The 26184-nt window shown below is 37.4% G+C and overlaps 1 protein-coding gene across 3 annotated transcripts in view; it reads left to right on the forward strand.

The window, feature by feature from the left end:
• The first annotated feature begins 24177 nt into the window (after nucleotides 1-24177).
• LOC149181004 (two pore calcium channel protein 1-like) overlaps nucleotides 24178-26184 on the forward strand; it is a 534602-nt gene continuing 532595 nt past the window's right edge. Inside the window, exon 1 of one of the 3 annotated variants that reach the window (XM_089416403.1) lies at nucleotides 24178-24756. In XM_089416403.1, the coding sequence (XP_089272529.1) occupies nucleotides 24625-24756 (132 nt within the window). In that variant the 5' untranslated portion in view covers nucleotides 24178-24624. The remainder of the gene's footprint in view (nucleotides 24757-26184) is intronic. The other 2 variants (XM_089416401.1, XM_089416402.1) reach the window with 2 other exon arrangements.

Consider the following 26184-nt stretch of genomic DNA (forward strand, 5'->3'; position numbering starts at 1 on the left):
TCATCTGACGGAAGAGGCTGATCGAATGGAATTCACGAAGGTTAAAATGGAGATGGGCTCATTTTTACACAAGTTTGAACCATAGGGAACTATGGTTGGATTCAGTTTCACGTTTACACAAGCTTGAAAATGAAAAACTATGCTTGGATTCAATTTCATGTTTACACAAGCTTGAAATGAAAAACTATGCTTGAAATTGGTTTACATGCCCCCAGCATGATGACTCGATTCTAGGTGCATGCCCTCTAAGCTTCATTGCATTCACCTAAGTATACTACTCATGGCTATCAGGTGGATGGAATGAAGGTTCATCTACGAGATCAAATGAAAGACTCGACTGGGATTTTACGAGATCTAATCAAAGACTCGAATTGGAACGTTGCTCCAGGGGACCTTGTTTCATTTTTTAATGAGATTGACACAAGACAAGGAACTTTGCTCAGATTCCTTGTTTCATTTTTTTAACAAGCTTGACACAAGACAAGGAACTATGCTCTAGGACCTGTTTCATTTTTTAATGAGATTGACACAGTAAAAGAACTATCCTCATATTCCTTGTTTCATTTTTTAACGAGCTTGACACAAGACAAGGAACTATGCTCATATTCCTTGTTTCATTTTTTAACGAGGTTGACACAAGACAAGGAACTGTCCTCATACCCTTTGTTTCATTTTTAACGAGGTTGACACAAGACAAGGAAGCATCCTCATATTCTTTGTTTCATTTTTTAACGTGCTTGACACAATACAAGGAACTATGCTCATACCCTTTGTTTCATTTTTTAACGAGGTTGACACAAGACCAGGAACTATCCTCATATTCCTTGTTTCATTTTTTAACGAGGTTGACACAAGACAAGGAAATATCCTCATATTCCTTGATCACGACCCATAAGAGGTCATGACTTCTAAGAGGTTCTCATCAGATGGGAGAATAATGCTCTGGAAGGGATACGTAGCAAGGAATCCATTAGAGAGATTTGGTTCCAATTCCCCCAATACATAATGCACAACATCACAGAATTGATCATCAGTTGATGTAGGCATGGAACGGGTTGCCACATAATTGACTCGTGGTGGGGAAGATACCATTGGGACAAAAGGACCATTTAGGGAAGATGGTTGACTAGAAGCCATATTTGGACTGGGAAATGAAAGCTGGTCAACGGTGATAATTCTGCCTTAATGCGGGAAACATATCACTTGAAAGGGTGTTGAAACAATAGCTCCCATGTCATAAACATAGTTGCACCCAAGAAGTAAATTGTAATCTAAAGGGCCTGGGACTACCATCACATTGAGATAAACAATTTTCCCTTCCAAAGTAATAGGCAACTGAGGAAGGATCCCTAATGGTTGACTGGTTCCTCTATTAAAAGCCAATAGATTCTAGGTAACAGGCACAAGTGGCGGCGAACCGAGCGCTTGCCAAGAAGTGGAGGAAAGGATACTCATTGATGCACCTTCATCTATAATAGTGCCAGGTACAACCATATTACAAACCTGTACTATGATCTGGAAAGGCACATAAGAAGGAAGACGACATCTTTCTAGTCGATTCCAATCAAAGGAAGTGACCAGACTACTTGGAGGGGGTATCGTAAGAACGGGAGAATTACCCCCTTCAATTACAAGAATGAGAGGATTTTCCTCTTGTCTTGATGGAACAGGAAAGTTGCCTCCAAGCTCATTGGAATCTGAAGAAATGAAAAGAACCTGAGTGGTATCATATTCACTCTCTTCGAGAAAGGTACGATTAACTGAAGGTGAAATCGGGTCAACTGTTTCCTCGACTTGTGATTGGTTAGGTATAGACTCATGGGATTCACATTCAGAGAGAGTGGGTTTGACCAACGGTTGATTTAGTTCAGTCACTTTATCAACTAGTGAAGGATTAAGGGAGAGTCTCCTGTAACCAGATGGAAGTCGCTGCGGTGAAGCGGGACGGTTATCCAACACTTTTTTAGCTTCATCCAGATAGGGACAAAGGTGAATGGGGTGATTCCCTTCACATAACCTATAGGGAAACTTAACTTTACCCTTCTTTCCATGAACTTTACTACCACTAGTTGATGGTGTGTCACTAGCATGATCTCCAGAAGTTGATGACACAGAACGATGTGAACGAGAAGACCATTCTTCTAAGATCTAAGGAATATCAGGACAATTTCGAAGAACATGGTCTCATGTACAAAGTTCACAAGGATATCGAACTTTGTGAGGCTAATCGGACGGTTTCTCATCAGAAGTTGCATTCAAAGCAATGGTTGCTTGGTTTCCCCCCTACTAAATTTGCTTCTTCTTCTTCTTCTTCCCTTTCTTCTTCTTCTTAGTCACTTGGTTACTAGTGTCAATATGTTCACTAGGTGAAGAGGAAGAAGGGGAGGAAGAAACAACCGACGAAGAAGGCAAAGGGTCAACTTTATCAACTGGAGGTTGATTTTTTCCAGTTGTAGGAATATTCGGTTGTAGGGCCAAGGAGGTCGAGAACAACCATACTGGAAAGTCGATGGTAAGTCTCGAAAGGGAAAATGTAGCCATATAAGGAGCACCAATATTTCCGAAAGGAGGAAAAGGACTAGGATTCCCATCAAAAGGAATTCCTTGATCGGTGGACTCTGAAGTTGTTGCCATATGTCTCAACCTAAGATCAACTAAGGAGTGAGTGTGGAGGATGTTATCCGCGGTCAATTAATTTTATTTTAATCAAAATAACATAACAAAACAAAAGAGGGATAATCTAGGCAAAAGGATTACCAAGCAACTGTGAACTGCAATATACTACCTTAGTAAACCAAGGACTTAACATACGTGCAGGCAATCTCCCTAAATGCTATGTTCGATGGATCACAGTGTACAAGGCGTCCGACTCGATTACCTAAGGATGGATAACAACCTAATGTAGTACTCCCATATATACCCGAAATTATGTGGAGGCCCAATCCGTGTTAGCACTGTCTAATGCGAAACCGCATAGTGAGAGAATTCCTTTATACTTTATGTACTGTAACACCGCCCTATATACCCAAAGGTACGTGGATGAGCTACGATATACTCATGTACGTGGAATGAGGTATCACACTCGAAATGTATCGCAGACAAGTTAGCAACAGCTGCTATGTTTTACAACGCCGGAACACATCTCTAGCCTATAACCTCTAAATGTTTTGCATTAGGTGACAATGCTCCATTAGGTTAATTGAGATTAATTTTAAGTTGATCTTGCTTAAGAATTTGCCTTTCAAGTTCACCACGTGATGTTTCCTGAAATTCCTAGAATGCAACTAATACGATAAACGTTCTTTTCATTCAATTTGAATAATGAAAACCTTAGCTAATAGGGATAGAGCAATCATATTCTTTTAATTAAAGAGCATAGAGCACATCTAATGCAATTTCCCTAAACTATTCCTACAAGCACACAAAAACTTTTCAATGCATGATGCAAGTTTTTCTTTTCAATTCCCTTAATGTTGAGATGAACAAAAGGAAACTAATGCACATACAATCAATCAATCTTTTTGCAAGAACGAAGACTTTACGATAGTTCCTTTTCGAAAGAAATGAAGACTTTTACGACACTTTATTTTCAACAAAGATTAATCAACTATAAGCTAACTTTGACAATGAATTGATAATGATAAAGAAATCATTTAAGAAACACTAAACAATCAAGGCCAAAGTAGGGCTAGGAAGAGAAATACAAATTGATTTCAGAGACACAACAATCATTGATCTTTCAGCAAGAAAAAACAGAAGGAAATTTGGAAAAAACCAAACCAAAGGTAGGATTTTTGACCTAAGGAGGATTAGCACATCCCTGAATCAGAGACAATGCACTTCAGAGAACTGTCGTCAAGCCAAGGGTTCTCTGCAGCGCACTGTGTCCAGACCAAGCTTGCGCTGGTGTTAGAGAGGCCATTCAAGGGACATTCAAGCACATTTTTTACCAAAAAACACTTCAAAAAGGTTGAAATAAGATCAATGGAGGCAAGTAAAGTCTACTCGGGTGTACTAGGATGAAGATAAACTACCTGGAACGATGATCGTTCCCCAACGGAGTCGCCAATTTTTTATGTGGAATTTTGCATCTATGGATAAAAACAACTTCCCTAAGTGGGTAGCTATAATTAGAACAACAAAATTAAAGAATTTAACCTTTTCCTATAGAAGATAAATAAGACAAGGTACCTACTTGTTATCTTTTGCATCCCTTTGTCTCCTTTGAATAGCTCCGGTCGCTCCTTCTCGAACTGAATCCGCTCGATCAATACCTGTAATCATAAGCAGAGGACAAAAACCAATCAAATCAAGAGATCTATCTACTATAAGCAAAAGGAATCGAAAGAATTTACACATATAATCATCATACATAAAGATAAGAATATGGGCAAAAGGTGTAAACAACTTTATTAAGTAGAAGGAAAAGTTAAAACCAAAGAAGTCTGATCTCATGTCACTCATCCAGCTTGAGTTCCATCCTTCATCACATCAAAAGCACAACACTCCAGCAACATAACAATACTTGCTTATGATCTCAAACCTCAAACTAACAGTATCTCCTTACAATTCTTCAAATTCCAGCCCCTAATCACTATGATGAGTGCTCAATTTATAGGGAAATGGAGGTGGTTTTGTCATAAATTGGGCATTGAATGGCTTTCCAATTTGGGAGTTAGTTTCCATGGAGGAAGGGATGAGAGGATAGGAGGTTATTTGATTCATTCCCTATCCAATTTCGATCTCATAGGAGAGGATAAGAGGTGGGAATCTTCTAGAATGGTCTAGAATGTAGGAATATTCCCAGAACCCTATGAATATTTCACTCAATCTTGCCCAGCGCAGGTCAAAGTGGGCCTAGGTGCTCTGCAGAGCAGGCTTGAATGGGCCTAAGTGTTCTGTAGTGCATTTACCCCTGACCAAGGTTGCGCTGGTCCCTCAAGGAGTCATTTCAGGATGTCTTCAGGCCAGGAAACTCTCAGGAATGATGGCATTCAATGTGATGACTTGTCTAGGGCATGTAGCAACTGAATTAGGGTTTGAGCCCTAATTATATTGATCTGAATGTTGGGAGTGATGTGCCCAAATAGACCTGTAACAGTCCTCCCTTCCTTTTGGTCTTAGGATAAGTCATTTTTTGGGGGGGGGTCAACTTTGTAGGTTTGACAAGCAACGAGGGAGAGTAATTGTAGCTTAATACAAAATTCAGAAATTGATGGCAAAGGTTGGCATCAACAGAAGTGTTATTGATTTTTGTATTGATGATATTAACAATTTTATATGGATTTTTGCATTGGAGGTGGAGTGTTTCTTGTTATCAAGCAGTCTGATTATCTTGTTAATGGAGAGTACTGTGTTGACAAAGGGGTAGCTCCTAAAATATTTAATTGTATTATGTATAAATTATGCTACTATAGAGTTGGGGAGCCTGGTATTAAGTGTATTTGGCCTATTGGGTGGGATTGAGCCAAAGGAATTGAAATAAGACAAAAAAGTGTAAAACTTTAGTATTTGGAGGAAGCCTTTACAACATCTAATTGGATAAGGAAAATTTATAAATATAAGCCACCAAATTTCTACCATACCTTAGCATACCGGTAAGCAAACTATCTCGAAGTCCATTTTCTAGGCCATACACTTTAAGTATCACATTTGGCCCACAAGAATTATAGGGTAATTCTATTTTAGACCTTCGTTCATCATGGTTATGGGTCACTCGCAAACCCACAGTTATGGGTCAACCACACAAAACCCTTTCCATCACCAACTTAGTATTGGGTCATCTACAAACCCACGATTATGGTTTAACCACACAAAACCCTTGTCTTATTTAACTCTTGGCACATTTGGTTATGGCTCATCCACAAACCCACATTTATGGGTTAAACACACAAAACCCTTGTCTTCAATAACACTTGGTTTTGGGTCATCCACAAATGCATGGTTATGGGTTACCCAGACAAAAAATTTCTCTTTGTTATTTCATATTCAATAGAAGCTTCTAAGGAGGGAACTTGATGCAATGGGAACCATTGCTTCCTAAGGGGAGAGGATTGATTTGAATAGAAAGTGATATCAACCAATGGTATTGAATTATGTAACTCAAGGAGGCATCGAAAATACTATGAATAATGGACCTCACCTTTCAAAAGGACATATTCTTCTTCACGATGTAGTAGTAAAAGGTTCTTCTTCTTAGTTAATAAAGGATTGAGTTTTTTCCATATTGTCTTGTTCACTCTCATTCTTTTCAATGTTCTTCAATGTTTTATTGGGGATGTATTCAATTCACATAATCTTTTATCATTGTTCTCATGCTTAGTCTCATGGAAGGCATCTCAGCATTTGAGTCTCTCAGATCTCAGCCCCCAAGATTAGGATCAAAATTTTCAGGACTTTATGGTTCCACTATATGAAGTCTTATTCAATGAGATTTCCCTATGTATGTCTAATAAAGCCATACAGGTAGTGTCCTTGGTTTGTCACTAGTTTGTACTAGATGACACATATCTAGAATATTTGGAGCAAATAAACCTCCCCACCTACTACCTAAATTTTTAATTGACGTAGTGGATCACTTTCATGGATTAAGAAGGCTCCCTGGCCACACATGCCTTTACACCTAGGGAAATATCAGTTAAAGGATATCAAGAAATCCAAAGAATATTTCGATGCCTTAATGATTTTCCATTTTAGGGATTTAACATTCCACAGGTGTGATCCAAGATCTACAGTCACAAATCATTTCAATTCATGCAAATACATTTGGGATTACTAGTTAAACTTGGGAAGAAAAGGAGAAATTAAGAAATCCCTTAGATTTCTCATGCATTATTTCAAAAGTAGGTTACATTCCTATCCAAATTAAAAAGGAAAAAGCTCAAGAAAAAATAGAAGAATTGACCTAGAAGCTAGCATTCCAACAAGAAGAAACTCTAATAGAACAAGAAGAAAAGTCGAGGTAAGACCAAGAAGTTGTCAAGATATCCCTGGAGGATGCTAGGATAGCCCAAGAAATTAAATTCAATGAAAAAGAGGAGGAAATGACAAGGAGAGAAAGGGAATGGAATAGAAGAGCTAAATAAGAAAGAATAGAACAAGAAGAAGAAGAGAAGAAATGATAGGATGAAATAGAGGCTAAAGCCAAAGGAGAGGCTCTCTAGGTTCAGCAAGAGGAACAAGAACCAACTGAATAGCTAGGTTCATATGCCATGGATGTTGGCTCAATTCAACTAGTAGATCCCATGATAAACAGAGGTCACTTTCCAAAGACATAAATTGGCATCACATTCGAAAAAGGGAAGGAAGTGGTAGATCTAGGTAGATTTAGATTTGATTACAACCTAAATAGGATTGTGGATCATACACATAAGACACACACCACTCCACATCTACCATGAGAAAATATCATTACTAAGAGACCCATTTTCCCCAATACCAGAAAAGACATGCTTGCTATAGTCTTAGTGGGAACAACTCTAGAGCCATTGAGAGAAATGTGTGGGACCTCCTAGAGCATATAAAAAGGTAAGATGTGCGTAATATAGTTGAGCTAGAGTAGCAGGTTAAGTTGTTGAAAGGATGAGACAAACACCATTAATTTGGCAAACACTAGGATGGAAGATTCTCAAGCGTGTGCTTTCAACCTACACAAATCTTACAAGTCTTTGGTTAAATAAGTGTACCCATGCCTCCAGATATTGCATAATAATGTTGTTGATTTTTTACCACTTTGGGAACTACCCAAGGAATGAGGTACTCATCTTCAAGGGTTATTGAATGTTGTAAACTAGCTAGAGAAAATTCCCAAGGAATACCCTTAGGCCCCAACAGAAATCCTTGGAATTAGTGTACAAGAACTTACATATAATTCCATCATTATCAACTGGGCTTTGAAGATATATGCGAAACTTGAGAAAGACATCTCCAAATCTATATCATAGTACCAACAACATTACTCCTTCACTAAAATAATAATCAAGATAAAAGTTAAGCTACCATCCATTGGTACCCAAGGAGAGGCTCGGCCAAAAGAAGAAGTAAATAGAGAAATGGATGAGTTTATAAATGCCAATGAATTATCCTTTAGTTCATTGACTGACAAACATATTAAAGATAACCTCAAGAAAACCCTAGTGGAACCCACCAAGTAGTATACAATACCAAATTATTTTTTAGTATCCTTGAAGAAAGAAGTATTGAATCTCTCGCATAACACTTTAGAGTACCATGTCATCATGGAGAGTTTATTACCTAACAAAATTAAAATGATTTCATCATACTATGAAATCTACCTAATATATCTTCAATAAGTCCTTGGGGTCTCAGTTGGGGATCTAATCCCATTTTAGCAGTCGTCAACTAGTTTTCCAAGAGTTTTACAAATTATTCTCCTTTTTTGTATTTGAAAATCATGAGAATTTAAAGAGTTGTAACTGCTTCAAAGAATCCCAACAATCCCAAGAGGTAGTTACTAATCCTACCTATAAATATTGTAAAAATCTAAGAGAGAACAACTTTGATTTTTTTGGAAATCCTTGTAGACCATAACTAGGAAGCTAGTGTATCTTATATTCTATGATATATATAATATTGAGAAGCCTTGAAGGTCACAGTTGAAGCCATAGTTTGACATGCATTGTGTGTTTGTTTCAGACTATTCTTTGGCATGTTCATTTATATATGTATTTTGTGAAATGTGTTATTGCTATATCATAGACTAATATGTGGGATAGATAGTGTTTTATTGCATGGTTATTGTTTTCATACTATAGTTTTCTTGTTGATAACTTATTATATTATAAACTGACTTTTCTATATTTTGTCCTAATAATTAAGCATATGGTGTTGTCTAGGATCCTATCCAACTATTTCCTGGAATTTGCATTTGTGGTGTTTATTCGCTCATTACTTTTTGTTCTTGTCTATATTTAAGTTTTTAGTTAATTTAGATTAGTTTCATTTTTAACAAATATATATTTGTTAGCTTAGGGTTTACAACTCGTTGTTGTGGTGATTTTTCAATATCTCACAACATTCAAGAATCCAAGCATGGTTACTAGGCCAAAATTTGAATGGGTCTCTTACCCCAAACGATGTGAGGTCTAATTGGGACATCACACTAGAGATAACCCTTGTGATTGTTGTCGGTTCATTTTTTCCTATCAACCCAACCAAAAACACACAATCATTGTCATGCTTTTTTTAGGGTGGGCATGCCATATAATCCATGGAGACTAATTCCTAATTTGTTATTGGAGTAAGTAGAAAAGTGTACATCTACAACCCCTACTTCTTGATGGTAGGTTTATGATGGCATAGGTAATATATGAGATGATATACTCTACTAATATCTTGTTAGATATTTGGCCAATAGAAGTATTTGTATAGTATTCCATTACTTTTTCACACTAAAGTGGTTTACCATCCAACTATAATGTGCCTCCCAAATCAACTTGTTATGCTCACTTGAAGGAACATAGAGATGGCTTAGATGGAATAGAATTTTATCTTAGATGTTAAAGTTTGAAGCTTATTTATGTGTGTCCAAAGTTTTATATGTAGTAACAAAGCCAAAAGTTTCCTAACATACAATTGGGGCCACTCAAAAATCTCATGTCCATGATAATGAAGCACTAAGGTTTTTTCCACAACTAGAGGTCAGTTAAGGTAGTATATAAGTTAGTTTGTGCTATCTTTCTTGTACTTGATGTTCAATTGGAATAATTGGAGTTACATGTACTATTTCTGATGGAAATTATTTTGTATCTTTCTTAATGTTTACATGAATCATAAGGGCTCGTTATCGATGTAGATGATTATTTCTTTATAATATAATATTTCCACTCCTAAAATGTTTGCATAATAGGGTATATCTCCTTGTCATCGGTGGGGTTTGTGTGAATTAGTGTCTAATTGTGATAGGCCACCAGATTTCCATGATTAGTGAGGATTGTATTTATAACATAATATGAAGCATTTGTCTTAGTCTTGAAACGTCATTGTAGGCTTGGCATAATAAACAAATTCTTGCATCATTGAATGCTTTCTAATGCGACACAAACAAACTTTAATTTGGCTCCACCCATGATCACTTGTTCCAAGGCCCAAGTGTTATGAGAGAACCATAACATGAACCTGTGGTAGAATTTGGTGATGACTAAGAAGTTATGGAGCTATGTTAGTGTATTCTAGGTTGGAAATTGTGAATGACTTTGATCTTGGTTGGATTTGCATATACACCATGACCATTCATGATGCGTCCCATATATTGAATTCTTTATATGTAAAATGGGCACTTCTCCATATTAGTACATAACCTTTGTAGCATGGGATGCTCAACACTTGTTGAATCTGCTTCATATGCTCCTCATAGGTTCTACTGAACATGAGGTATCATTCAAATATATGACCACAAGGGAATGGGTGAATGGTCGCGAGATACTACCTACCATCCTTGTGAAAATTGTTAGGGCATCAGTTAAGATAAAAGGCATGACCAATCACTCAAAGAGACCTTATTTAGAATTAAATATTATCTTCCACACATAATTTTGCTTAATTGGCACCTAGTGGTAGCCTAAATTCAAATAAATATTATTGAAAAACATGACACCCTTGAGTTGATTAAGAAGATCATCAATTCAAAAGATTTTATATTAATTCCTAATTGTGATTTTGTGCAAGAGCTCTTAAATCAACATAGAATCGTCATGTCCTATCCTTGTTTTGAACCATCATAATTAGGCTCTTGTAAGGTAAGGAGCTTGGTTGAATATGGCCCTCTTGTATGAGCTCTTCAATCTAGAATTTGACCTTCTTGTTCTCTAAAAGGGTGTATGTATACCAAGTTGCTCGGTAGAGAAATGCCAAGTGTCAAATAAATTTCATGTTTTACCTGAAAATGCAAAGGCATCCCTATAGGGGCATCATATATTTATATTCTTCCACCAACTTGTTCACATACTTCGATTGTGTAGAGAGATCCCTTGCAAAGGCCTTGATGGTTGTGGTTATTTTTCATTCAGTTTCCAAATAAACCACGAAGGGAAAAAACCTCCCAATTTGGGAGAATACCTTCTTGCACTACCTAACCATGATTAAAGAATTCATGTCAATTGGGGCTACCTCTAGTACCCTGTAGAATTAATCTCCCAAAGTAATAATTACGTTATGTGGCCTAGACTTGTAAACAACATGATGCTTCCACATGTGTGGTTGTCCTAAAAGAACATCAATAAATTTAAATAGGGGAACATCATGCAACGCCTCGTCTTTAAAGGGCTTGATGTTGTAGCATATGTGACATTGTTGATTAACATGGATGTTGCATCCATGGCTTAGCCAACCAATGGTATATGGCTATGGGTGATACATTTTCAATAGCTTCAACTTATTAAAAAAACAAGTTATTATAGCTCCCACTATTAATAATGAAATGTAGTAAAGTCCCCTACACCCACACCTATGAGTGAAAGAAGTGCTCACCTTCCTTAGGCTCATCTAGTTCATCTATCTAGACCTTTGTGGCAGTGATGGTAACTTTGGGGTTTGCATTAATCTAACATACTTGCATAATGGGGTATATCTCCTTGTCATAGGTGGGGTATGCGTGAACCCTATCAACGAGTGCCTTAATGTGATAGGACACTAGATGTCCATAATGAGTGAGGATTGTATTGATAGAATAATATGAAGCATCTTTCTCATTCTTGAAAGGATATTGTAGGCTTGGCATAATGAAAAGTTTCATATATAATTGAAAGATTTTTGATGTGGCCCAAACAAAATTCAATTTGAATCCACCTTTGATCATTTGTTCCAAGGTCCAAGTATTATGAGAGAACACTAACATGAACCCGTCGTGGAAGTTGGTGATGACCAAGAAGTTATGGAGCTATGTTAGGGTCTTCTAGGTTGGAAATTGCAAATGAGTTGGATATTGGTTGGATCCACATTAAAACCATGCCCATCCATGATATATCCCATATATTCAATTCTCTATATGTCAAATGGGTACTTCTCCATATTGGAATATAATTTGTGTAACATGGGATGCTTAACACTTATAGAATATGCTTCATATTTTCTTCCTAGGTTATACTAAACATGAGCTATCACCCAAATATATGGCCACAAAGGAATTAGTGAATGGTCACAAGATTATATTTGGATCGGTATTATTGAAAAACATGGCAGCCTTGAGTTGATGAAGAAGATCATCAATTCAATAGGTTGGATATTAATTCATGATTGTGATTTTGTGCAAGGTTCTTTAATCAATATATAATTTTCATGTCTTATCCTTCTTTTGAATCATCACAATTAGGCTCTTGTAATGTAAGGAGTTTGGTTGAATATGGCCCTTTTGTATGAGCTCTTAAATCTAGCATTTGGCCTTCTTATTCTCTAAAAGAGTGTATGTATACCAAGTTGTTACGTAGAGGAGTGACAAGTGTCAAATCAATTGCATGCTTTACCTGAAATTGCAAAGACATCCCTATAGGGGCATCATATATTTGTATTCATCCACCAACTTGTTCATTTACTTCGATTGTGTAGAAAGAACCCTTGCAAAGGCCTTGATGGTTGTGGTGATATTTCATTCACTTTCCAAATAAACCACGAAGGGAAAAATATCCCAATTTTGGAAATTACCTTCTTGCACTACCTAGCCATTATTAAAGAGATCATGTCAATTGGGGCTACCTCTAGTACCATGTAGAATTAATCTCCCAAAGTAATAATGATACTATGTGGCCTAGAATTGTGAAAACATGATGATTCCATATGTATGGTTGTCCTAAAAGAACATTGATAACTTCAAATAGGGGAACATCATGCAATGCCTCATCTTTGAAGGGCTTGATATTGTAGCATATGTGACATTGTTCATTGACATGGATGTCACGTCCTTGGATTAGCCAGTTAATGGTGTATGGCTAGGGGTGTGACATTGTCAATAAATTCAACTAAGCTAACAAATCAAGTTATTATAGCTTCTAGTATCAATAATGAAATGTAGCAAAGTCCCCTTCACCCACTCCCATGAGTGGAGTAAGTGCTTACCATCCATAGGCTCATCTAATTCATCTAGCTAGACCTTTGTGGTAGTGATGGTAACTTTGGGGTTTTCATTAGTCTGTTGAAAAATGCAGCAAGAAAGTCTCCATTTGATTTTACCTTAGTCAAATTGAGAAAATTTGAATTTCCACAACAGCAGACAACTTGGATGCAGTTAACTTGTGTGACATGGCTCTTGTCACTCAGTTAGCTCACTAAATTCGAGTTAGAAGAGTTAGAGTTCAGTTAAGCATGTGTGATTGCTAATTTCTAGCAATCAAGGTCAGTTATTTCAAGTTGTTTTCAGTTAAAATAGTTCTAATTGTTGGAGGAACTAGTGGAAGGTCAATTGTGCAGTGAGACTTCAATCTAACTTAGTGATCATCAAGTTAACTAACCAATCAGCCTAAAATATCTAGTGCATGCAGAGAATTCGAGTTCCCCAGTTGTGGTGGAGATTCCAAGGTAGTGTAACATTAGTTGTAGAATAGTCTTGAGTGTATAGGTGCTACATGCAATCAGATGATCAACCTTGGGAATTTCGCAAGCGTTTTGGAGGAAATTCCTAAATAATAGGGGTCTAATTTCCTTAAGAACTGTGTAAGGAAATAGGGCTCAAGAAGAGGAAGACATTCACTAAGTCTGGGTCAGAGCTTCTCAATGAGAAGAGAGATAGGTTATTCACTTGCAAGTTGAGCTCAGATTGAGCTAGAAATTGTAATACATCTATATTCATCAAATTAATGCAAGCAGGAAAAGGGGTTTTTAGCAAATTGCTTTCCCCTAGAAAAATATTGTGTGCATGTGTGTTATTTCTCATTGCATGTTTGTGATTGATGTTCTAAATTGTGAATTGAATTCCGCAGAGTCGTAGAGTAGGTTTTTATTGTGATTTTGATTAAAATTTTATGAGAAGTTATAGTTCTACACCATAATTTCTACATGGTATTAGAGAAGGATTCACATCAGAATAGGAATTTCAGAGTTGTTTTTCAGGAGGTTCAAATTTGCAGTTTAGTGTAACAGGATCTCTACAGAGTTGGGAAGATGACCGTAAATGGGCTGAGACTAGAGTATGCCTTAGAAGGCAACTCAAATTTCATTGCATGGAAGGATCACATGGAGGCAGTGCTTGATGACAATGGATTACTAGAATATATCAAGACAAACATTGAAAAACCACAGGCGTCTGATGCACATAACCTAGCCCGATGGATGAAAGATGTAGCCAAGGAAAGGAGAATAGTCTTGGAAAGAGTGAAAGACCACATTGTCTCAAATATCCATGGGAAAGAAAATCCTTTCACAATATGGAAAGCACTGGAAGAATAATTAGAGAATAACAGTGAACACAGGAAATCGATGTTCAAGGATAAACTTTGAAATATTAAGATGTAGAAGAATGACACTATCTCACAGTACCTGAGCATATTTACACAAGTTCGTGATGAACTTGGTGGGGTTGTTACAGAAGATGACTCGATAAGCCTAGATCTTCTAGGCCTTCCCAAAAGCTGGCATAACTACTAAGACTCAGTGAACAAGAGGGAGAAATTACCGAATGGGAATGCCTATGGTATGATTTGGTATAAGAGGAAATAAGGCGGAATACCAGACATGGGACTTTATCCAAGGGCGAGGATGAAGAAAAATTTTCATTGGTTGGAAAGGGAAGGAATGGAAAAGGGAAGAATTCTTAAACCAAACTAGAATCCAGCCAAGGGGGCAACAAGAAAAACTTGTCCAAAATTAAATGCTTCAATTGTCATGAATTTGGGCACTCTGCCACGAAGTTTCCACACAAAAAGTCAAGAAGAAGACCTCAGGAGGAGTAGCAGGTGAATCTTTGGCTTCACAGTTCAAGCTTGACTTCACTCTTATTGCATGCATGGCCAACATAGTGATGGGGAGCATGTGGTACTTGGACTCAGGTGCATCGTTCCACATGACAGGGTGTAGAGAGTTTTTCAGTGACCTGGAGGAGAAATACCTCCAGATGCACATCGAGCTGGGGGACGATGGAAGGTACAGTGCAACCGAAGTTGGTACAGTCACCTTTCAAAGGAAGTCATGATCCCCTCTCAAACTCAAGGATTTCATGTTTGTTCCAGGCCTAAAGAAAAATATCATCTTTGCTGTAGTTTTGGAACACTGTGGTTATGATGTGATCTTTAGTAAAGTGAAAGAATTCCTGAGACACATAGCCACGGGATAAGTGAAGCAGATCAGGGTTCATGTGAAGAACCTGTATAAGCTAGAAGTGGAAGATTGTGTTGCATTAAGTAGTAAGGCCGAGAAAGTGCAGAGCCATGATGTCGGTGAAATTTGGCACAAAAGACTTGCCCATTTAAATCATGGCACCTTAAAGATTATGCAGCAAATAACCACTGTCCTCCCTAAAGGAGCACTTGAGCAACATGATGTTTGCAAAGGTTGTACTTCGGGGAAGTATGTAAAATCAATATTCCATGATCGGGACAACAAAGCACATGTAGTCTTGGAAAGGATCAACTCTAATGTTTGTGGACCTTTAGCGACAACCTCCACTGCTAGACACAGATATTTTGTTATTTTTATTGATGAATTCTCAAGGAATGTTGGATCTTCTTCATGCGGAAGAAGGATGAGACATTCTCAAAGTTCGTAGATTTCAAGGCACTAGTTGAGAAAGAAACTGACAAGAAGGTGAAGGCTCTCATAAGTGATAATGGAGGTGAGTACATTTCGAATGAATTCAAGACTTTTTGTGTGAAAGAAGCATTCAAAGAGAACTAACAACACCCCACTACCCATAGTAGAATAGGGTAGCTGAGAGAAAGAACCATAGCATTGTGGGAGCTACGAGGGCTATGCTGCATGACCAAGGCCTACCATTTCATTTGTGGGAAGAGGCATGCAACATAACAGTCTATTTGAAGAATCAGAGTCATCAGATCCTTGGTATGATTACACGGGAGGAGGCTTTCTCAGGGAGAATGTTGGATGTGTCGCACTTCAGGAATTTTGGAGCCTTTGTTAAAAATCTTGAGCCAAATACAGAGTTGGAGGTATTTATGGGTTACACAAAAGCTCCTCACAACTACCGTGTATACTTACCTTCCCTCAGAATGAAGATTGTGTGAAGGGATGTAAAGTTTGATGAGGAGAAAGTGATGTGGTGCTCTCTTGAGAGGGAGCTTCAGATCCCACCAGGGATTTTATCTCCAAAGGAGGAGCCTCAGGAAGTTGTGGAGCAGTCACAATTGAGGAGCAGAGAGTGGAGATAGCCACTCAAGAAAAACCATCAAGAGAAGGCATGAAAAGAACTAGGGAAGTTGATATACTTGTGCATGATGCGAGGGAGAATGTGGGAGCTCCTTCAAACGTGCACATGCAGAGGAGGTCACCTAAGCGGTACGTTGGCTACATGGCTCTAATGATTGAGCTTGTAGGGACTGGGCCATCCTATTTTGAGGAAATAGTAGAGCTACCTATATGGGTTGATGTAATGATGGAAGAGTATGAATCCATTGTAAAGAACAGTGTTTGGGAAGTGGTCCCAAGAACAACAGATAAATCAATTGTGGGTTTGAGATGGATCTTCAAGGTAAAGCATGCAGCAGATGGAAGCATAAAGAAGTATAAGGCCATATTTGTGGCCAAGGGATACTCTCAAGTTGAGGTAATTGGATATGAGGATATCTTTTCTCCTGTAGCAAGGTATTCATCCATTAGATCAATTCTTTCTCTGGTTACACATATGGGGTGGAAGATTCACCAGACAGATGTAAAAACAACATTTCTCAATGGGTTATTGAGGAGGAGGCATACATCGAGAAACCAAAAGGATTTGAGACATTTTATCGAGAGTCTCATGTGTACAAATGGTACAGTCTCAAACAAGCACCTCGTTCTTGGTACACCAGGATCGACAACTATCTCACTGATTTGGGCTTCACCAAAAGTGAAGCGGATGCAAACCTCTATCACATCTTGATAGAAGCTAAATTTATTATTATTATCTTATATGTTGATGGTTTAATTTTAACTGCTAATGAGAAATTGACCAGATCTTGCAAGGAGGACCTTGCAAGGGAATTTGAAATGAAGGACATGGGTCTCATGCACTACTTTCTCGAGCTAGACATATGGCAAGGCGATGGGTAATTGTTTGTGTCTCAAGGCAAGTATGACAACGAGATACTATAGAGATTCCGCATGGAGAGTTGTAAATCCACGGAGACACCTCTAGTGACCAACTGGAGGAAGGAGAATGCCACTTTAGGTGAGGAAGTGGATGCTACCATTTATCGGTAGCTAGTGGGTTCACTGATGTATCTTGTGAACACATGACTAAATATGTTCTATGCGGTTAACAAACTAAGCCAAGCTATCGTTAGGGCACTCAAATTGTATTGGAAGGCAGCTAAGCATGTTTTACAGTACCTCAGAGGCGCTACCCAGTTTGGACTATGGTACAGACGGATAGAGGGAGTGAAGTTATGTGGCTTCACAAATGCAGATTGGGCAGAGATTCCATTAGATTGAAAGAGTACATCAGGTGGAATTTTCAGTGTTGTATGCCCAACATTTTCCTGGTACAATAGGAAGCAAATATTTGTGGTGCTAAGCTCGCAGAAGCAGAATACATGGTTGCAAGTCAAGCAACATGTGAGGCAATCTGGATGAAAAAAATACTTGTGGGACTGTTTAGTTAGATGATGGATCCAATTATCATCTATTGTGATAATCAGAGTTGCATCAAGCTCTCTGAGAATCATGTATTTCACAATCGATCCAAGCATATAGATATTTGGTATCACCATTTACGGGACTGTGTGCAAAGGCGAATAATGTTTCTACAATACATTCTGACAGAGGAACAAGATGCTGACATTTTGAAAAAGGCTTTGTCAAGAGGGAAGTTCGAGTTCCACAGGTGCAGGATAGGAGTGGTTGATAATCCCTTTCTTGCTGAAAGGGAGTGTTGAAAAATGCGGCAAGAAAGTCTCAATTTGATTTTTCCTTGGTCAAATTGAGAAAATTCGAATTTCCACATCAATAGACAACTTGGATGCAATTAACTTGTGTGACATGGCCCTTGTCACTCAGTTAGCTCAGTAAATTAAAGTTAGAGAAGTTGGAGTTTAGTTACGCATGTGTTATTTCTAATTTGTAGCAATCAAGGTCAAATATTTCAAGTTGTTTTCAGTTAAACTAGTTATAACTGTTGGAGGAACTAGTGGAAGTTTAGTTGTGCAGTGAGACTTTAGTCTAACTCAGTGATCATCCAGTTAAATAATCAATTAGGCCAAAATGGCTAGTGCATGCAGAGAATTCAAGTTCCTCAACTGTGGTGGAGATTCCAAGCTAGTTCAACATCAGTTGTAGAATAGTCTTGAGTGTACAAGTGTTGCATGCAGTCAGATGATCAACCTTGGGAATTGTGCAAGCATTTTAGAGGACATTCCTAAATATTAGGGGCCTAATTTCCTCAGGAATTGCGTAAGGAAATAGGAGCTCAAGAAGAGAGAGAAATTGACTAAGTCCAGGTCAGTGCTTCTCAGTGGGCAGAGAGATAAGTTATTCACTTGTAGGTTGAGCTCAAATTGAGCTAGCAATTGTAATACATCTCTATTCATCAGATTAATGCAAGCAGGCAAATGGGTTTTTAGAAAATTGCTTTCCCTTGGAAAAATATTGTGTGCATGTGTGTTATTTTTCATTGCATGTTTTTTATTGATGTTCTAAATTGTGAATTGAATTCTGTAGAGTAGTAGAGTAGGTTTGTGTCTTGTGATTTTGATTAAAATTTCATGAGCAATTACAATTCTACACCATAATTTCTACATGGTCATCAATTTTCCCTTATATGGCTCATAATCAAAGATAAATCCATAAAAATATTGTAAGGCTTTAATTCTAGGAAACTATGGATGTTCAGCATGATATTTATTAGAGTTATGAAAAGGGATTTTCTGAATCTCACACCACTTTCTAGTGTTTTTCTTCAACTTCCCACTACTCTTCATTACATGTAGTTTGGATTTGTTGTCTTGAGGTCAATTATCCTTGTTATATCCTTTATTTGGTTGAATAGAGCCACTTTTACCATTCTTTTGTTTTGGATTATTTGTAGAGCCAAAATCTCTCTGACTCTTATGTTTAAACTTTGGCTTGATCTTGATAACATATAGGTAAGTATCTTCTAGTCATGGGATGTTTGAAAAATCCATTATTGTTTAGATGTACATATGTAGGTCATTGTTGTATATTAGAACCAAGTGCTTCTTAGAGTCCCTAATACTTGACTTTGAATGTGAGGTAGACAAGGTATTGATGTATTGTGGCATAACTAAGTCTTTCCCTTGATGCAAAGATGTCCATCTCATGCATTGATCATCATAGTTCTGAACAAGGTAAAATTCCTTCCTAAGAGCATCATTGAAAGTCACCCAAGTGGGTTTTATCCCAAATGCTTCAAATTCATCTTCTTCATGCTGCACATATAAAGTGTGCCACTGACACCTGACACGAGGAAGGGACTTAATAAGAGTGAAGTCAATCTTCTCAATGTTGGAAAAAGTTTCAATTGAGTAATAACCCTTTGGTAGAATTAAACCATTTCTCCAAGGTATCTACTTTTATCTTACCTTCAAACAAAGGAATGTCAAAGTTAACTTGTACCTTGAGGGCAATCATTCCTTTGAAGTGACCACATGTTGAAGGTGCTTCCATCGCCATTTGGAGTCAGTAAAGGAATTGAGTAAACTTATTCTTCATCTCATTACTTTATCATGTAAGGGCTTTGTTAACACCAAAAAATCGTACACCTGCTAGTACAATCCAGAAGACATTAAAAGTGTCCAGCATAATGCACAGGTGGACATTTTTCCAGTCGAATACATTATGAAGATTCAAAAATCAAAATTTCTCCTAAGGTCCAAATTTTATAAAGGAAATCAATTAAGGCCACGCGTAGATTTCTTTGATAAACGTGTGCACGACATATCCTCAAAAAGCCGCATGGTTGCAGAAAAGATGACTCAGCAGTTTGGGACCACTCTACACACTTGGAGCCGATTTCTTGATACGAGATCGGCCTAGTACAACCAAATTCGAGTCGCCTTGGAGAAGTGCAACCCTCAATGGAATCCTCGGGTCTTACTCAAGTGTCTTTATCACACATGTACCAAGAGCTGGAAGAGGGATTCAAAAACTCTATATAAACAAGCCATGTGAGAGAAAAAAAGAAGAGACATTGTTATGTTGGCCAAATTGTTGTTTGAGCAAACCACCATTACAATGTTGAAACCAAGGAAGTGAAGAGCACTAGCATGTAGGCCAAATTGCTTCTAAGTAACCTAACATCTTAGTGAGTGAAGAGGAATCCAACCTTTGGACAGTCTTCACACTTCTTTGTGAGAGAGGAGAAACTTGCAAAGATATTGAGGAAAGGAAACCCCCTTGCTAAGGATTTTTGAGCTCCCTAGCTCAAATAATTCTCTTCAAGTGTCTGGGATTCTAATTGTATTCAACCTCTACCACACACAATCAATAAAGGGAGATTTTCCCATATATTATTGATGTGTTTGCACCATTTAAGCATTGTTTTGTTCATGCACCACTTTGATTAAGTTTATGTTTATGTATGCATTATTTACACTATTTACAATGTTGTGTTTATTTAAATTTGTCCACTATCCACACCAAATTTGATTGTGATTCTTTGCAGGTAACAATCCACTGCTAAGGGGGTGTTTTTTGGTACACTTGTGCTCCAAAAACACTACAACAGGAATGGCGACCACAAATAAACCTTGCCCATAGCACAACTAAAGTTTGAAACCCTTTGGAAGGGCCCATACATCATCCCACAAGGGGGAATACATACTATCAGAGCCCGACGGGACTTGCTTAAAAAATCTCATCAATGGTCTCTACTTCAAAAAATTTCATCCTTAAAATGTTACAGTGAGCATGTATGTACAATGACTTATTTTTTATGATGATCACCTCATTATAGATGTATTCTAAAAATCACTCTCTTATCTCATGTCAAAAGATGGATCTTTTGCCAACTTATCACCACAGGTTCGCTGACGGCGCATCTCGATGGTTGCAAAATTGCGCTGTTGCAGCGTGGGCCATATACTCTCTTGATAGAACACCTTGTCTCTTCAATGGACTTTGTATTCGGTTAGCCACCAACAATCAAGAAAAATATGATGTCGTCATAGGCCTCTTGGTCGATGCCCACCACCTAGGTATCCGTCACTTGCATGTATTCCTTGATTCCCAACTCGTAGTATCCCAGTTAAATAGGACTTTTCAAGTCCATGATCTATGCCTTTTTTGCAAATATCTGCATGCACAAAGGTTAGCTAGACGTTTTGATCAAAACACATTTACACATATACCCAGAGATCAAAATCATATAGTTGATCTCATCGCTAATCAAATCTTAGACTGACATGCATCACATATATATAACCATCATGATATATAAAAACATCAACACAAGATACATCTAGAAACACAAACACAAAAATACACCAAGAAGTATGGACACATATATCACATCATGAGAGCCGCCAAAAATAGCCTCGTATATACATCAAAAAATATATATGAGTACAAAAATCATTGGTCCACGACCAGGAAGGATAAGTCACCAAAAATACAGGGGAGCATCCTCATAAATGGGTGCTTGCCCTGGTGCATACATCATCTCAACAAAATAAAAATAAAAATACATAACCAATCTCCCTAGGGCCCTGGTGGCACCATTTGCGCATTAGGAGCCAAGATGGGACCTGCAGTAGCCGCCGCCATAGCAATACGGCACAAAGTCGTCCGATGCTCCTGCTCCTGGGACATCATTGTCTCAACCACAACCTCTGGAAGGTGAGCCCATCCCTCAAAGGGCACACCTTCGATCAAGGTCTTTGCTTGTCTCCAGGAGTCACGGTACCGCTATAACTCCGCCTCTGCATCATCTTGTCGTGCCTCAACCTCCTTAGCTCGCCCTTCAATTCTCCCCTACAATAATTTAGTAGGAAACTTTCATCACAATATAAAATGAATAAATATGATATTAAAGTTTATAAAAAAAACCATCCACATATTGAGTTATTATTTTTGCCTAGCCATTGATAATGTAATCACAAATATGTTTACTATTTTAATTGTATTTTTTATTAATATAACGTTGTATGTCTTTATTGTTTTTGACTTAAATTTAACTATATTTAAACTAAACTAGAGTAGCTACTCTATAGCCCTTATTTTATAGTCCTTATTCAAATATAAGAGTTAGTTCATAATCGAGTTGTCTTTAGTGCGACTTTTTGGAAGCTTTCCAATGGGTTTTTCGGGTCTAATTTCTCTACAATCTAGCAAGAATTTATTGAAATCACAAGTTTGATGGATAGTGCCACTTTTTGGAAGCTTTCCAATGGGTTTTTCAAGGCTAAATTCTCTAAAATTTGGCAAGAATTTATTGACATCACAAGTTTGAAGGATAACCCCTGCACAATCCAAGTGCCCTAGGAGTTTTTTAGGGTGTTGAATCCATATATTCAATAAAAAAACAAATTTAAATAACACAAATCAGAATTTTACTTCAATTTTTTATACCAAATTCCGATACTCAAAAATCCAAAAAATCACACTAAAAACAACTCCATTCATAATAATTAATTTATTAAATACAATCATAACTTCAACTAGTCGCTATCATACGCAATACATGCCGAGGGACATCCTCCACCATAAGACAAACCTTTTTTAAAAAGCAGAAAAACTAAAACCATAGATCCGCGCTTAAAACTCGAAAGTAAAGTTATGATATTATCTGTTGAAGATAATTAAATATGTACATACTGCATTATGAATACTTGATTTCAACTTTGTACTATTCTTATTGGGTTGAGAAGGTTCGATTTGACATAAATTATACAGATTGCCTCGTTAATTGTACATATTGCATTGAAAAACCACGAAATATCTGCATTTTACATTACGAATAATTGATTTTCAACATTGCATTCGTTTTATTGCGTTGCAAAAAGTTCGATTTGACATAAATAATATATTAAATAAATTTGATAGGATTAAAGGGATAAATGGTAGATTTGAGCGGATTTGAGGGATCTTGATGTCTACAAGAGAGACAGCAATATCATGTGAAGATCATTTGTGAGAATTTTTTTTTGAAAGAAATTAGCTGGTTTTCAAACTCGACCTCTAGAGTAAGGTTGCTGTATTAGGTCAGTAAAGTTGTGGTACAGGTTAGTTGACTAGTGTATTTATTTATTTTTATTTTTATTTTATTATATAGAAGCTATAATTTGTAATTTATTTAAATGGTAATTTTTTTGTCAAATATAGTAAGAAAATTAAAATAAAAATTTTATTATCAAAGTATTGTTGAAGTGTTTCATATGATTTTTTTATGGTGGAAATACATTCAGCACTATCAAGAAAACACTTAAAATCCTGAAGTTTGACAGTTATAATCAGAAACAAAATTTTGTCAAAATCTTATTGGAATTTCCATTATTTTATTCGGAAATTGTGACCTAGTTAAAACACTCTTTTTTTAAAGTGACAACACTATAAACCAATACAACAATATTCATAAGCCAAAGCTATCACAACAATTTATCATAGCATTATTATATCTCATTATGTCACTAGTAACTAATAGAACAATATTAATAAACACTAAATCATTACAACAATATTATAATATTCATAAACCCAAAATCATCACAACAATATTATAATATTCATAAACCCAAAATCATCGGAACAATATTTCACATTACATTAATATAACTCACCATATCACTAATAAAAATTTGAAATTGGATAAAAAAAAACAACCCTTTAACCCTGTCACCCATCTAACCCAATTTACACGACCTTGAGGTTGTATTCACAGTGTACAACCAATGTATTCACGATGGGTTTACAGTGCGTAGCCATCTACGAATATTGTCTTTACGACCATCTGCAATTGTATTCACAGTGTACTTACAATACGTAGCCATCTACGAATATTGTATTTACAGTGTGCTTTACAAAAGGTCAAATGACGGATAGCTATCCTGAGTGACGAGAGTTTCGGATTGTTAACTGAAGGCTACAGCTATCCTCAGTAGAGTTTCAAACCCATTCAATGTGCCCGGGTGATCTGAAATAATTACCCACCGCCTTGGATCGATGACCAATTGTGAACATGACGCAAACCCGAACAACTTAGTCGGCAACATTACAACTGTCGGTCTCCAGTTTTTCATTTAGATTCGTAGAGCTTGCACGGACTTCAGACGGCTCTTTATGCTGTTCTGTCTGTAATTCACTGGCCTGAGCATGTCTCCAAGCGCTATACGACAAGTGGCTGAATCTGTACTGAAGCATAACAGAAATATCTAGTAACAGCTTCAGTTCACATTGCATGGGCTCGAAGCCTTGTCAACTAGCCGAGAAAGGTCTGCTAAATTAGCTGTGAATGTCAGTAGCTGAAATCTTGAATTTACGTCCTTCAGTTCAGCACAACCAATACGAAGAACGACAATGGAAGATCCGCTGATAATTCAGATGGGGGGTAGTAGCAGCGGAATTGACGGCCGCAAAGTGATTCGCGGGAGAGCCGACGCCTTTGCCCATGGAGATCGATATCAGAAGGCTGCAGCCCTTGTTGACTTGGTTAATCTTCACATTTACTTATTTCATCTCCATTGCATTTAGTTTTCACACCAATTTTTCTGGTTGGCTTGACCTATATTTTAACATTAAATTTCACGATAATACTTTATAACCGGAAATAGTCAATTAAAATGTCCCCTGACACGGAATTGCCAATTGAAATTTCCTCATGATATCTTATTTCTGTACCGTTACGGCAACAACCTATTTCTATTTGATTTCACTGAATTCCTCGAGTATCTTCGTTCACAAAATGTTCGTCACTTCGCATAGTAAATCAATTTTCGACCATTCTCAGAAATTTTTAAGCAATGGTCCTAAAGTGGCCTTTGTTTTATTGTAACTCCGGTGCATGCATTTTCAGCGGATATAGTGTTGTCTGTTTTCTTTGTTTTGTTTTGCAATTGACATTCCCTTCACCAACGAATGCCCGAGAACTTTTGTTCGGCATTTCTTGTTCATGGCATGGGTAATTTTCTGAATCACCAATGCCGTAAAATAGTGTCCGGAACCAATACTATTAGGGACTTACCAGAAAGATAATCTACACGTGAACATTGGTTGGCCAGAGTGTCCTATTTAGGGACTTACCAGAAAGATAATCCATATGTGAACATTGGTTGGTCAGAGTGTCTTCTGTGACACTGGTGTTTTACATATAAATAACTAATTTATTTGGCCCATTGGGTTAGGTTGAATAGTTGCACTGGAAATCATTTGTTAATTAATATTGCAGTCACAGCCAGGTTCGAAACTTGGTTAAACCTGTTTAGTGTGACTTGTGGGCAGTTGTGTTAAGCTTAAGAGTATAAGGGATTCCTTTTAACTCGACCCATACCTCCTCGGGGGCAAGTACTTCCTTACCTCCTCGGGGCAAGTACTTACTTCGTTGGTGTTTTTTAAGGTAAAAATGGTAGTTTAACTAGTTAGAAAAGATTTTATTTGGTTGACCGTTCACTTTCGCATTTTTGTGCATGTGTAAATTAAACAGAGTAATGCTTTTCACGATGAAGTTTGCATAAATAGGAAAGTGTGTTATATATTGACACCTATATTTTGGCCTCTGAACTAGGGTTCTCGCTTCTCCTGGGCATGTGTTTGATCCTAGTTTCTGATTGCTAGCATGGATCCTGCCTTTGGAGGGGGGTTGACCCCTTCCCAGATCTTGAAGTGGCTGTTTTTTGCAGTTTGGTGGCCACTCTTGGTAGATTTGTTAAGCCCCAACTCTCTTATTTTCTTAAGAAGCTAGAGTCAATTCCTGGTGCTCCTCTCCCCCATTTCATCTTCATGACATATGGCTTTGGTTCTAGCCGACTGAGGTTTGATAGGCCAATTCATTGGGATCCAGCCTTCTTTAGGGCCTGTGGTGACTTGGGTTCAAAGAAATTGGAATGTCTTAATCAAAGGGGATTTGACCCATTTCTTTTG

Source organism: Pinus tabuliformis, chromosome 3_2 (assembly GCF_031772625.1).
Source record: "Pinus tabuliformis cultivar Carrire ecotype Pingquan chromosome 3_2, CPIR1, whole genome shotgun sequence".
Taxonomy (NCBI): domain Eukaryota; kingdom Viridiplantae; phylum Streptophyta; class Pinopsida; order Pinales; family Pinaceae; genus Pinus; species Pinus tabuliformis.